Genomic DNA, 15,486 nt, shown 5'->3' with positions numbered 1-15,486 from the left:
TAAAATAATGTTAGGCCTATCATTTTCAATACAGTTTCAAAACTAACAAACCAAAAAAACGCAAAACAAACAACTCTCACCCCCTCTCACCACAGAGGATTGCTTGCAGTACTACTGAAAGAAGATGTAGACAAGATTCATAGCCTAAACTGACAGAGGGTTTACAGCTTCCACAAGGAACTACATGTGCTCAGTTTATTTTTTACTCTAGTGTAAATTCAAACTTCTACCCCTTGAGGTTAAGAATATTTTTATTAACCAAATACTACGGACTATTTAGCCTTCAAGAAAACAGCAGTAACTGTTCCACATTTGAGGACTGCAAGATAACTTGGCAATTCAGTATCATTTAATTCCACATTACTGAATGTCAGAGGAAAGAAAAATACAAGGCCAACAAGCCGTTTCTACCCATTAAAAAAAGTCACCTCTATTTACCAAGTTATATTTCAAGATTCAGTTATTACAATAGCAAAAAAATGTAATTTTAAGTTTTGTTGTCTTCCTTTTGAATCTACACTGTATCAAGAAAATTATTCTGAATAACTTAAGGGGTAAGATATTGCTAGAGTGTACTAAATACAGCATGTAAAACAGTGATTTACCTAAGTCACCAGCTGTACTCTGATTTCAATCACTGAAAAACATTGTTTCTATCATAAATATTTAGCTTACCTTTATCTAGTTTATTGTATATATGTTTGGGTAGCTCAGGTGAAGACTCTACATTTGGAGGACAGACATATAGCGCTCTACTATGTGGTGCATTGGCATCTCGAAGATCCACTGCTTCTTTACAAACGTTAAGAATATTTCTTCTGAAGTCTTGTACTTCCGGATCCTTAACCATGTCAAATTCACAGACAGGCATGCCGATAGCAAAACCTACAGTATTGAAGAAGCATGAGGAAATAATTGTAACTGGTAATTAAAGCTAAAGATTCCTTCTATCAGTGACAGAAAAAGCACGCTTTAAGCAAAACACACCTAAAATATTTGTGTCAACCACTGGCTTCTACTGGTATAGATAATTGTTTTACTTCATTCAAGAACAATTCAGTTCTAGAGTTAAGTGCACTCTTCAGTCACAAAAAAGGTTAGAAGACAGGTGTACATTCACTGATGATCCTGGAAGCCTTAAATCGCCACTCTCACAGCTAACACTCCTCCTGAAGGAAAAGGACCAGGAATAAACTGCAGCACAAGGTTTCTGAAGTGGACCAGAGGAGCCGTGATGTCCAGTTTTTTCTAAAACCCTAGCAGGACTATTGGTAGCTATTAGGACCAAAATCAACTTTGCTTACAACTGAATGACAGCTATTCAATTTTTTGATGAACTACTATTTAAAAATGTGACAAGCACTCCAAGAGATATTGAACTTAGCTCTTTGGCAACAGTGTCATGTAATAAGAGTCCATTTCTCTCAGGTCCTCTGTCTCAGATTAATTCCATTTACTTTAATGAGATCACTTGCATATACAATCATTTATGCATGAATGTTCAAATGGAAACTTCCAATCGTCCTGTTGCATGGTTAGCTAACCACTGTTCTCCCTAAGTCTTGAACAGGTTAAGCTTTACAAAACAGTTTACCTATGATGCATTCATAACAATTAAATAATTTAACAATTAGGAGCACCCCAGAACAAGTATTTCCAGTTGACAAGTCTCTACCACTGCAATTGTACATCTGCTAGCAACTAAAAGGGAGTAGGTATACTTCTAGTGCCTGAATTTAGATACTTAACCTAGATGGTGAAACATACACTAGTCTCCCTGTGCTTTCTCAGTGGATAATGGAAAATTATAAGCTACTCCAGAGATGATTCAAAACATTACAATTTGTCTCCCCTCTGCCCCTCCAACCTCAGGTGTTTTTGTTTCCCTTCCCTCCCCATGCTCTTTTTGTAGGAAAGGAGAGGGGGGAAACACCTCATTTCTGAAATTTTAGTTTCTAAGCAAGATAGAGCAGTATTAAAACATGTTCTATCGCAAATGTGGTTTAAGATTTGTAATTAAATCCAGAATTTGCAATTCTGTAAACTTCAAAACAAATTAAGATTGACTTCCCAAACAATAGAACAGGCTTTGCTCTGCAATAATATGAAATCCTGCTAATAAGAGACAAGTAAAAAAGTACCTTCTAACCCACATACAACTAGAAATACGTACAAAGCAAAGATTTTACATGTGAATGAAACAGAACAGCAAAAAAAGTTTAATTTGCAGTTTACAAATGTCAATTTTACTATGATCAGCATCTTTGCACATTTCATGCAACAACTGACAGTTACAAAATGCAAACTTAGATACACATGACAAACAACCCATTTTGATTCTTTGGTTTGTATTTTGAAGAGAAGCAGCCCGTTAAACAGATTAGCTATGTTTAAATAAAGATAATCTCACCTATTTCTCTATTAAGAATCTTTTCTTCTCTGTTACCTACTGGTTCAATGACTTTCAGAAAAGGCTGAAATAGTCGCAGGTCACAAAGTCTCCGTGTTTCATCAAAAAATTCTTCTCTTTCTGCTTCTTGCGTAACACTTACAAAAATGTAAGAAGATTCATCTTGAAGGAGCTGATAGAGAGGGTATTTTCTTGCTTCTTTGAAGAGTTCATGTTTAATAGTTAGTAAGGTGGCCTCACGGAGGCATTCTAGAGTCACTATCATTCCATTTGGGAGAAGACACTCCACAAGGATCCTCGGTGGCATCAAGTGGATGCCCCATAGTTCACCAGATGATGGTCGTGGAGGCATTTTTAAGTCTTTAGATAACTCTGTACTGGAAGTTTTTCAAGCAGTGATTCGTACGAGTAAACCTAAGTAAAAATCAGAAATTTAAATATTAAATTTAAAACATGACCATCACAAGGAATTTCAGACAACATTGTTCAAACATCACTTATAATTGTAGAAGAATATTCATGGGTATATTTTACATAAAGTTGTTAAAACTGATGTCTAAGGAACTTGTATTTGATGTAAATATCTACTCAAATGAAACCGTTAATAGCAGCATCACAGTAGTTTGGAAAAAAATGCCAATATGCATATGGTCTTTAAAAAATAGAGGATTTTTTAACCTGAAGTTTATAATTTACAATTAGAACACTTAAATAGCATGGGGGATGAAAATACATAATATTTGAATTATTATTACAGCAATTTTAAAACAAATCTCAAACTCAGTTCTTCACATTTTTAATTTGGAAAGAGAAATATTTATCATTTGGATAAGATACAAACCATCAGCTCTGCTCAGCTTCGCCAAACTAATGCTTCAATTTTTAAAATTTTTTTCTCATCCCAAACCTCTTAAGTATTCAAACAGCATTAACAACAGTTATAAGTATTTACTAAAACCCTCTAAACTTGATTAAGAATCCGTGTACACATAAAACTTGCCCTTAGCTTTTTGAGATCAGTATAATCTAATAACACCAGCAACAAACCCTTTTCTCCATGTACGAGAAAAAAGAACTGAGCTCCATTAACACTTTTTGGTTGGGCCTGTTTTATTTAGGATCAATTCCCTGTTCTAGTTCCCTTTGGCAGCCACATGAATGTCTTTGCCAAGCCAAAGGAAAGGAGGGGAACACGTGTCTGACCTTCTAGCAGCACTGCCTTATGCCAGCTTAGAGTAGGTACAAGAAAAATTGTATCTGGACAGAGCAGAGATGTCTTATAGCCCAGTGGCCAAGAACAGATGCCAAAAAAAGAGCAGAAGAGAGAACATTCCATGTTACAAAATATTTGCTTTTCTTTGTTCTGAAGCCTGCTACTTTCACCTGTAGATCTCCTAGATTTCTTGTAATGAAATGAAGTTCTTTATCTTTGCATTCATTGCTCTTAATTCTAGAGATCCATCAAGTCCTCCCCACTACTACTTTTCCGTAATAGTCCCAGATTATTTAGTCCTTCTCTGCCCAAAAGTCATTCTATATTTTTGTTATCCTTGTCACCTTCTCTGTATCTCTTCCACCTTTACCATACCTTTTTTGCCAAGTAGAGGGGGAACGACCGTATCCGCACACCACATTCAAGATCCAAAGTGAGCACACATTTACACAGTGACTTTATATTTTCTACTGCTTTCCTAGTAAGTTGCTTTTCTGACCATCACTGAGCAGCAAAGCATTTTCACTGAACAACATACCGTAGACCTAAGCTCTCATTGCAAAATATTAAGTTACCACAAAGGCCATCATACATTATGCAAATCTTGAAGAGTGCATTACTTATACTTAGCCTGTAATTTCATTAACTTCAGCATGTACATTATGAGAGAGTGTAATATTATCAACAGACATCTCATGTGCAGTCCATCATCCACACACTTCCTCCATCAACCAAGTGTCCTGAAAGCACAGGGCTAGGATAACTACGAGACTACTGTTCTAAAGCCATTCTTAGTCACCTTTTAAGTCAAGCACCCTCTTAAGACTGCGCCTCTATCTTAGTTTCTTAACAGAAAGGAGGGAAAAACCCAAACCAACAGCTACACATCTCTTCTGTTTCACCAGCTTTCTGAAAGCTCTCACTGTGGAAAAGCCACGAATGCTATGCTTGCCCTTTGCTCAGCAATTTTTTTTTTAACAGATATATTTTATATAAAAATACATTTTATGTGTACATATAAAGTTATAAATATATAAAAAGATTCTATATATGTCAAAAAATAAAACCATGATTCTCATTTCTGCACTTCTATGCCTTGGTACTTATTTTCTGAAAAGTCTTCTTCCAAGTACATCCAGTACCTGCTTTTGCCACACTTCAGTTCTTAAAAAGAAGCATTAGAATGAAAATGGTGTTTTCCCAAATCCACTGCTTCCTAAGCAACTCTAAGTAGCAATAGGGTTGTCTTTTTTAATCCCTCCTTTGTAGTTGTAGTTTGGGCTTTTAAAAATATCAACAAAAGTACTAAAGTGCCACTGCAGGTTTAGAAAAATGCTTTTCCACTAACACCTCATGCATATTTAGAAGGGCTTTGCAACTGACTTTTTTAAAAAGAGCTTAAAGAAGCTATTTTATTTTCCTCATCATTGTTAGAGTTGCAGTGAGCAGATGCTGAAATGGAAAGTTCTAAGCACACTCACAGTGTATTTAAAAGAGCCAAACTTGGAAAGCTTACCAATTACAAAACATTACAAATGAACCCAAATAACACCATTTAGAGTAACTTGGAGAATTCTGGATTACTGATAACTATCCTCAGTTTACAGATAAAAAGAAATACACAGAATGTTAAATAGCATCTTTTTGACTGAACAAAGCATGAACAAGACTCCCTCTCCATACGAGTCACAGGCTTATTTACATTTCTTAATTACAAGCATAGGCAGAAACACATTACTGTTAAGACATATACCAGCATAAAGAAAACCAAAACAAGAACATGCAGTCGTAAGAACTTTTCTGTCCACACATACAAACGATGATAATATAGATGGACCACAATCAAATTAAATATTCACAACACAGACTGAGTTTATACCAGCAGTCTTTTAAGTTCTGTTCCACAATCCTGTTGAGGCTCCTCTGAACCGATAGTTTTAAGAGCCCATCTTCTCCCTGTCCAAGGCATGTGTTCGCATTCTTCATCATGCTGGCACCAGTGCTCCCTGAGCCAGCTTGTTACAGGGTCAGATGGATTAAAGTGGCAGAAAACTACTCACTTTTCCTTTCTTGGGCTAGCTTCTGCTGTTTTAGCTGCCTTATTGAGATCATCATGGAGTCAGAGGAACACCAGTGTCCACACAGGGGAGTGAGCATGAATGCAGCAGTGCTGAGCTAGTTCAGCTTCAAGAATGGTGGTTCCTTCCACTGCAACTTTTTCTTCCCTCCCCACCAATAATTGCAAATAAAGAAACAGAGGCATGGCTGGGACACACACATATTAAACCCTTTTAGACAAGTATCTTTTCAAAATAAATGTCAGCCTTGGCTTTTTAAATAATTTCAAATGTTAAACAACAACTCAATACCATTTCTTTAAAGATTTGCAAACGGTCCAAATAGGACACCCCAAAACCTACACTCTTTTTAGAGCAACTGCACCAAAACAGCAGCTTTTGTTTTAAACTGGGGTACAGACATGTGCTGGAACAGTGCATATAGTCATTCTGTGTGCACATTCATTTTACTTGCACATGTAAGCACGCCTCCAGGGTTTGGATTTGGAAAGCAAAAATGTAAACAGAAACAGTTTTGAAGTATAGTTGGCAGCTTGTGTTTCTGTGTACACTTCCAAATCTGGAAGGCTGCCTGCAATAAATAGAATCAATTATGTTCTTTGACAGTAAAAGGACTATAATTTTAAGAGAAATCTAGAGCGATGTTATTTAAATCCAAATAAGGGTACATGCAAACACTTGAAATGAACACTACATCACACCTGCAATCCCTGACCTTCCAAAAACACCTTAAAACTTCCCCCCCCCCCCCGCCAAAAACTTTGGGATACCACAGATGGTCAGAAAGGCCAAATTCAAAAACACCCACTGATCAAATCACATTCTTTTCAACTCATTACAGCCTTCCTGATCCATTCAGCATGTTCTCCATCACCAACCTTGCTAAGCACCCAACCTAGGAATGATCAAATTTTGAAACTCCATTCAAAAATAATAACTATAAGTGGAGGAAGAAAGAGGGAAGTTAAGCAACATACCTCCCAAAATACAGATTCCTACTTGCTTCCAGATACACTTATCATATTAATGCTAATTTATATAATCTATTTTCTTACAGGATAGAAATCGGCTATCGTCTGATATAGTCCCTTATTTAGAATAAGAGATTCCAAGTTTAGAAAATATGGTTTTAGTAAACTATGACAGTTTTTTCACCTCACAGCACTGAATTGTGCAGAACTACAACGGCATGGTTAACTCAATTTCATTCTACTGAGTATTTTATTACAAGTTACAGCCTACAATTATTTTTCTAATGCCTTCTTGATGACATACAAATATGTTAACTCTGAAAAAGTTTACATGAGACCATTATAAAGTCTGCTGCTACTTCTGAAAAGAATTCCTTCCCCTTGAGGAATGGAGCTCAGTGAGGGAGAAATTCAGGAAGAATTGTACTGCAGGAGAATTAATACTGGTTCCTAACATTAGTACTCAAAGAAGTACTTTCTGTGTTCATAATTAAAGCAACCTAAGCTTGGGACAAATTAACTTCAGTCAAAACCCCACGTGTATTTTCCCCTAAAGACATGCGAGGCTACTGCAGCTGTTTTCACCACACTTTTACACATAAAAGCCCTGTGCATCTATAGCTCAGCAGGACAACCTGGCAGTATTTTTTCTGCTGTAAGGTTTTTTTTGTACATTAACATTTTGCCAGAAGAATCTCAAACAGGAGCGTCACTGATCTAAGTTTTATATATGTTGCTAAAAGGAAGGACTGTCACCCTTCAGTACAGATGGAATCTACATTACAAAAATGAGCAAACAAGAAGTGACCTTTCATGAGCTCTTCTATGAGAAAGTGTGGAGAACCCTTCCTTGCTAAGAGAACACTCATTTTTACAGATTATCTGTTTACAGATTAGATGAAGTGAATTGATTTTCACTGTCTAGAGATTACTTACAAACATTCTTCCAACGCCCCAAAAATATCAATATTTAGCAATGAAGGGAGAGAGATATATATACACCACAGTTAACTGGTAAGGCTTTTTTCTTCTGTTTTGTAAACTATCTGTGAGCATGTTCTCCAAAGAGAAGAATTCCACCTAACATTAACACATATGTCTTGTAAAGCAGGTGAAGACCCACTGTGCAAATCTGTGGGCCAGTCTAGTGGGAAAAAAATTTTTGTTCACTTCAGGAGACTTATCATTAAGGTTGTCTGTCATCAGCACAAGTACCTACAGTTACTCTTCACACTCTGCAAGAAGGAAATTCTTTTATCTATGATATACCAACTAGCAAGAAAACTAGCAAGCATAGAAGGAAGCAAGAAGCAGAAGTGTACTGTGCTGTAATACTGTATTAAATGTATAAAGTATGGGATGCTTATGCAAAGAGGTACACATTCCAGTGACAGAGACAACTGAATAATTTTCCATTGCTATAAACATCAGCTAGTGTTTCAAAATCAATTCAAAAGGATAGACTAAACACTCAATACAATTTTATCAGTCCATACTTGAAACTGAGTTAGTCATTCAGTAAACTACTACGCTTTAATTGAAGTCTGTTAGTTTTTCCAGTCACAAGACAAATCCCATTACATTGCTGTCATAGACAGGACATAGCAATGTTTTATAATAATTTGCAGTATTTTCGGTATGAACGAGCTGCTCATTAGGATTTACATCTACCTGTGATTTCTTTTCCAGGTAGAAGTTTCCTCTAGACTCTTAGCATTACCTTAAAAAAAAAAAAAGTCTTTTACTCATTAAACAATCCAACTACGTTTATAGATTCCAATTTACTGTGCACTCATGTGTAGGTTATATGATCTTCTTTATTCTCTAGCAAACCAACAGAAATATCAACTACAGCTATGTCCCCAAATAAGATTTTTTTAAACTTCTGTGGAATCCCCAAAACAAAGCGGGGGGGATGGATGGATAAAAAAAAATTCTTGGGACAAGAGTAACACTTTTCAGAATGCAAAACATTTCAAACTTCCTAGAAACCAAAATGTTTTATTGTCATTTTCAGACACATCAGGCACTCCAAAACTCACCATGAAGAAAACTGGGCGGAGTTGCCTGTCTAATTTTGCTGCTGTCCAAACCTGCTGTGTGGTGACAGTAAGACTGCCCCGGACTAGATATTTTCAGTACTGTCCTTTTGTTCTTCCTGCTTGCCAAGCTGGCATTTTTCCAAAATCCAGGAAGGCTAGTACAAAGATGTCTGAAATTGTGCTCTATGAAAACATTATTACACACAGATTTAAACAGTAGAAATATTGCTTTGTTTAGAATAGAAAGCAGGACACTGTTGTATTGCAGTTATGTCTTCTTAAGTATTGCTTTCATCCTTATTTCACAGAAAAGGCACAAATACGCAGAATTTCTTATCTGATCACAAACAGCAGCTCAAGGGAAACAAACAAACAGAAGGATTTAACACTGTCGAAAACACATCTTAGTGTTTTAGTTTCCTTCTGAAACAGGAAATTTTATTTGTAGTTACCTACTTCTTCCTCCCTACAAATAACAGTGCTGAGTACCTTTGCCTCATTCTAGACAGAGCTAAAAAGCCCCTAACATTATTGGTAGCATCTGTAGAATTATAGTACAGCAGAAATACAAGATCATTCTTTCCTGTGGATGTAAAATCTCACTGGAAATTAGTGAAAAGAAGTTTCAGTTTAGTTAGATATGAGAACATGGGTTGACTATGTTTTAAAGCTGTTTTCTTTAAAGTTATCTTACATGCAGATTTTGTTTGTTTGTTTGTTTCAGAATATAGCATTCTTGGATTCTGGTTGTAGTGACTTCCAGATACCATGAATAAAATTAATGGCAAGGTCACCCTGGGGAAAAAAAAAAACAAAAAAAACCTCGCTATAAAGTATTGCCCAAGAGGTTTTTTTATATATTTTATATATATCTATATATAAAAATATGTTACTGAAAAAATACAGGATCAAACAGCTGAAACAAAACCAAGATGAACAGTTTAAAAAGATTTACTATTGCTAGACTCTTCCCCCCGACACCCAAGAAAACCAAAAAACCTTTGTAAATTCTTATTTTCAAATCCCCTTGCTCACCCTCCCCCATCCATGCAGGCATATTGTTTATAGCTTCACTCATTATCTGGGAGCCATGAAAACAGGATCACAAGAAACAAACATTTGCAAGTTGCTGGTGACCTCTACAACTCCCACTACGATTGTGCTTTTTCCCTAGGGATCCCATGACATACCAAGAGCAGAATGTCCGTCCTAGAACATTTTCTTCCAGTTAAAGGCAGATTATCCCCCCCCCCTTTGTTAAACAAAGGAAAGCCTGGAATTAAATCTTCCTTTTTAGTCCAAAATCATTAAGTAATTCCATTTCTAGCTGCACCTCAAAGGAAAAGAGTTTGTTACTTATAGAAGACTAGTAGTCATAAAGCACAAAGAATTAGAAAAGCAACACATCTTCTCTTTAGACTTCACATATCTGCTTACTCATTATTTCAATGATTAGCTTGGCTTGCTATGTAGCAGGATGAGAATTACTCTCCCACTCGGCTCTTTTCTGGTTGGAGCTGTTCCTCCACAGCTAGGTGTGCGCTCTGAAGCTCAGGGAGCAGCACTCAAATTCTTTCATGCTCTTTAAATCAAAAGCCTTGAAGTTCGGCAACAAAATCAGAGCAACATGCCATTTCATACCGATAGAAATAAGGCTTTCCTTTGATTACGTATTTTTCTTTAATACTCTTTTATATGGGTGGAAAACGTTTTTTTAAGTGAACATCAGAAAGACCATGAAGTAAAAGCACACCACAAACAACATTCTGCTCCTTGCTACAAATACTAAGGGCTTCAATGCCAGTTTTCACATGCAGAAATGTTTTGCTTCTGGAAATTAGCACAAGACAATGTAAACAGAAGATTACTTGAGAATGCCGTTCATGAAACTACATTAGATAGGTAACAAAAGCTGAGCATGTATATCAAAATATAAAACTCCACCTTAAATAATGCTGTTTACTTTTCTTTTCATGTTTCTTCCCATCCTCCCACCTTCCCGGGATATTTGGAACCCAGACAGTAAACAGGATCTTTAAAAACAGGAAGCACTGGCACAGAGACAAGGACAAGGACCCAGAGCAGAATGAATCCAGGTGTTCTGCATTCTGGTCTAGTCTGAATCTTCACCCAACATGAGCAGCTGTGTAGCAGAGCCATAACTCTGATACTGGGCCTTTTCCTGGTGCTGATCTCCCCCAGGCATGTCACCTTGGCTTTTAGAAGTAACTCTCTGCTGCAGCAAGATGAACCTCCAGTTGTATTGAAAAAGAGGAAATATTTCCTCTCCCACTGTCCCTACCTAGAAGGGCAGGGAAAGAGCTGCAATAAACCACCAGACTCCTCACACCCCTACACTTGCCTCCCTACCACAAGCAACAGTATCAAGAGCATTCAGCCTACAACGTTCACCCAATCAGCTCCTCTAGATGGAAGGCACAGAGAGAAATGTGCATTCGTAAGAAAATTTGACTGAGATTAGGCCCAATCTATTAATTTACATCCATCTTTACTCAAAAGATCCACCATGTGAGCCCTTCCTTTACTAAGAAGCAGCTGAAAAAGACATCAAACTCAGACTGACTTACAACATATTGTGTACTTCCCATGTAACATTTCTTAGGCGGGAGTTAGACAACAACTTTAAACTGAGATAAAGTGTTTCTTCCATACTAAATTACTCCAGACCCTGAAAGCAACTAACGTGTGAAAAAAAACAGGTTTGGAGTGGCAGTGGATAGCATTATTTTTGCAACTTTGCAGATTTTTAATATTAAGCATAGAACAGTGAACTGGAAGACAGAAGTTTCTGTTTGTAATCCAAGTACAAATTAGCTTTCAATTTATTCTATCTTAACTGACTTCTGTAGCCAAACAGCATTTTTAGAAGTATGAGTTTAGTCTGCATGGACTTACTGAATTCCATTAGCAAAAATCATTATCTTTTATTTACTGGCAAACAGAGGGTGGGATGCAACTTCACTTTTGATAGAGCATTTGTAAGGAACCACACGCCTCAGCAAAAGCCATGGAAGTAGGGTTGGTTTTCTCTTTGTTTAAGCTCCTGAACTGAAAAAACAAAACACATTCTCCATTGAGGTATTTCTTAACCCCCTTTTTAAAACCATTTGTTGAGAGAAGGAAGTTTGTGGCAGAGTTAACACAAAGGCACAGCCACCATAATGAAAAATTTCAATTCTGCAGCTAAACACTCTTGCCCTATAAACAGCTGAAATCAATATAGTTCTTAAATTGTTCCATGTGTCTTTGTATAGGACAAGATAGCAGGCAAACAAATCCAGTTCCTTGCAAACCCTGCCCTGTAGAAGTAGTTGCCTACTTCTACGCAAGCTATAATCACAACAGCAAAATACCACGGCATTTCAAGAGTCAGTTAGAAATAATGAAGTACTTACTCCCCAGTAGACTTGTTTGTGATACAGTAAATGGTGATTAACTAAATATTTATTTAGCCGTAGATGATAACCCTGCTGAAAGGTAAGCACCAACAGTTTTCCATAAAATATTATCAACAGACCTTCATTTACTCCAGCAGCAGACCAAGACCATCCTGCCTAACCCACAAACCAAGTCTGCGAGTGGCACAGTGGGACACCATTCAGCTGCAAAGCACTTAGCACTACTACATGCTCCCATCAGGCTTCATCTCCCCAAACGTCACAGATCCCTCAGGTGTACTGGACCTAAGCGCATCAGAAAACTGGGCCTTCTGTGTGAAACGATACTGTTGACTGAATTACTGATTTTGTAAGCATATTTGACTGCTTTATAGAAGTTACAAAGAAACTGAAGTTTCTCCAAAACCTTAAGGAGTATAGGTTTCTTCTTGTTCTAGCTGTTGACTCTGGTTGAATAGGACTTTTCTCTGCATTTACAGGTTGAATGCCAAAGCAACAATCATGACTCCTGAGACACTAACATATTTGCATTCGTGTTCAAGAAGTGCAAACAAACATGATTCATTGTGACTATGTATGTCATTAGGTCCTGCATGCTTCAGCCTGAAGTATAAAAACAGCTACGGTAAACTGTGACAAATGGTTCTTCAGCATGTTTAATCAAATGTTTATCATTTCTGTACGTATCTGTTAGAAGCATCTGCTTTGCAAACCCTATGTTGTGCAAACACGAAAGCATGATTTCAAGTAGAGGGCTACTGAGACATTAAATTTGTTGTTAGTGCATCTCTCTTCCCTATACTTCAAGCTGTTACCCAAATTGTTTCTCTTACGAGGCCAGGGTACCAGCAATTTGTGTTTACTACATCTGAAAGAAATGGCTAATATTTGTCTAAATACATAATATTTGCAATTAACATGAACTTTACACAGAAGAAAGTGACATAAGCTCATAGGTATTTAAACAGTGAATTCCAGCAACATCTCCACAATAGTTTAAAGATTTCTCAACCTCCCAGCTTGGAACATCACTTTCATATCCATATTGAACACTTCAAGACAAAGGCACATGCTGCCTGCTACTACAATCAGAGCTCTGTAAGAGGGACACGTTAAAAAGACAGACCTTTATTTTAAAAAAGCAAAAAAGACAGTGGCAGTAGTCAGCCACTGCTATTAAGAGAACTTTACACATCTGCACAAACAAGGAAGTATTTTTAATACATGGTTCTTTGGAAACATGCCATTTATGTTTTTGTAGGTGTGTATATTGAAAAAAGACTGAAAGCAGTTTTCAGCCTGGTAAAGTTTAACCCTGGGATAGAACGGAAGACCACAAAGGGTTAAGTGTTTTGGATTTAATTTCAACCCATTAAAAAAAACAATTAGGGAAAGGTTACTATATTGCAAATCATCTTTTTTTTGTTGTTTAAATAAATAACCTGCTCACATACCAGGACAGCAAGAGATTAGAAGCTGTAATAATGGTTACACTTCTCATATCACCTTGAAGTTGCTTGTGATACTATCCTATCTGCTGATGTACAATGAGAGGTTTGGAAAACAGGTGATGAAGGAAGAGTTGAAGAGCAGGATTGCAAAGTAATTTGACAACACATTTAAGAAGTTTTCACAGTCAGGAATAGGTTTTGCTATCCTTTTCTTCATTTATCAACTGTGCCATTTTGTTTCTTGTTGGCTTTCGTTTTTATCCTTTATCTCTTGGTGGTAGTTATGCCGTCTTCCCACACACGTCAAAGCATTCCAAGTTGGAGTTATCTAAGATCAAGGGAGTGCTGCTAAACAGTGATAACAACATTAGTGCTTTACCCTCTATTTCAGAGCAAGTTGAAGATGAAGACAAGTTATTAGAATTTTACTAACCACAACCTTGGCAAGCAGTTAAACATGAGAAAAAACAGTTAAACTTTACCTTCTCAATTCAAATGTTAAAACCCATTTTAAGCGCTTTCTTTTAGCTAGCGACCACTTATCAAAAATTTCACGTAACTGGTTAAGTTTATTACCTACAATGACAGCATTTCAATTTCACATATTACTTACTACTTCACACCAAAACACAAACATAATTTATTATAAATCAATCTTTGTAACAAACTTGCTAGACTAAAAGTGGCACTCACAGGCACCCTATTGGGACACATCCTCAATTATACACCACAATCAAGACTATTCAAGATGTCTGGATGTTGCTTAAAAATTAGCTCTTTCACTTCGACACTAGAGGTTTTCTTGGTACAAGTGCTCTTCTGCAGTACTTAACGTCAAAACTGAAGGAGATTTCAGAGGCGACAGCAGGAAATTGCAAGAAGATAAAATACAATATATTAATCACCAGTGGAGACTGCCTTGATAAACTGGTAAGTGGAACTGGTTGTTCAACATCCACATAAACTTTTCAGCAAGCATAAGAGCAATTTTCAGTTTTATTAGTATCACTTCCTCTTTTATAACCCAGCCACAACATTTGCGGATTATTCTGTTAAGAGCTGGGAACATAAATACAAAAAATGAAGAATAACTGGTATGTTTTATAATCTAAACAGTTTAATGACCACAAGAAGCATATTTTAGAGTACTTGGCATGGAAGTTTTACTTCCCTTTTCCCAAAGGGAACTAGCTCTATCTAGAAACTTCTCCTCATGTCAGCACTATTAACTTTAATCTTTTAAACTATGCCTGTAGTCAAAAGTCAAGTTAGTGTTTTCCAGCCTTAACGAAAAGTAACTTAATGGCACAAGCACCGAAGTTGGATAATAACATATCTCATCACACAAAGCATATTTGTTGAGTTTGAAAAAGAAACAATTCATCTCTACTCTGCTTGCTTGGTAAACCAGTCTTCACTCTCTGCTTATTCTTACCTTTTTTGTGCTTGTATTTTCAAGCGTTCAGTGTTTGGTTTGCCTACATCTTTGCAGAGATCCATCTCCTCGCCTTTCTAGCAAGTCAGATGTCAAAGTCCCAAGGCACAGAAAATTTTGTTCCATTATATTCAGATCACAGAACAGGCAGGTATTTCTACTTATGGTTGATTAGTCTCAGATGAAATGCTGAATCTTGAATATTTTCTTTTCAGTAACATTCAAGGTTTCTTGCATTTTGAGGATGCTCAAAAACTTGTTTCTTTGTTGACTGCTAATAGCTAAAAGAAGGAATAAGGTCGCAACAAGTCCTCTGCAAGGATCCACAGCTAAACAGGTGATAGTTCAAGACACTTTTCCAAGACAACAAATGCAATCTCAGCAGAAAATCCATGCTTCTGGAAGGACCATGACCCAAGTTAACAGCAAGAGTTAAAAATCAGGCACAGACTTGGTATGGAATGGGG

General features: G+C 36.8%; 1 protein-coding gene across 10 annotated transcripts in view; it reads right to left on the bottom strand.

Annotated features, from left to right (window-relative positions):
* PIK3CA (phosphatidylinositol-4,5-bisphosphate 3-kinase catalytic subunit alpha) overlaps nucleotides 1-15,486 on the bottom strand; it is a 50,968-nt gene that overhangs the window by 30,030 nt on the left and 5,452 nt on the right. For 6 of the 10 annotated variants that reach the window (XR_005933422.1, XR_005933424.1, XR_005933423.1 and 3 more), the window contains exons 1-3: nucleotides 10,659-10,955; nucleotides 2,411-2,824; nucleotides 676-885 (exon numbers count right to left, since the gene is read on the bottom strand). Coding sequence is in view for 5 of the 10 variants with exons in the window: in XM_041126856.1 (XP_040982790.1) it covers nucleotides 676-885; nucleotides 2,411-2,762 (562 nt within the window). In the remaining 5 variants the exon portion in view is untranslated. Of the gene's footprint in view, nucleotides 1-675; nucleotides 886-2,410; nucleotides 2,825-5,683; nucleotides 8,297-8,714; nucleotides 9,012-10,658; nucleotides 10,956-15,019; nucleotides 15,301-15,486 lie in introns of those variants that run through there. The other 4 variants (XM_030028528.2, XM_030028530.2, XM_041126857.1 and 1 more) reach the window with 4 other exon arrangements.

This window comes from Aquila chrysaetos, chromosome 10, assembly GCF_900496995.4.
Source record: "Aquila chrysaetos chrysaetos chromosome 10, bAquChr1.4, whole genome shotgun sequence".
Taxonomy (NCBI): Eukaryota; Metazoa; Chordata; class Aves; order Accipitriformes; family Accipitridae; genus Aquila; species Aquila chrysaetos.
This window is presented reverse-complemented; position numbering and strand designations above follow the sequence as displayed.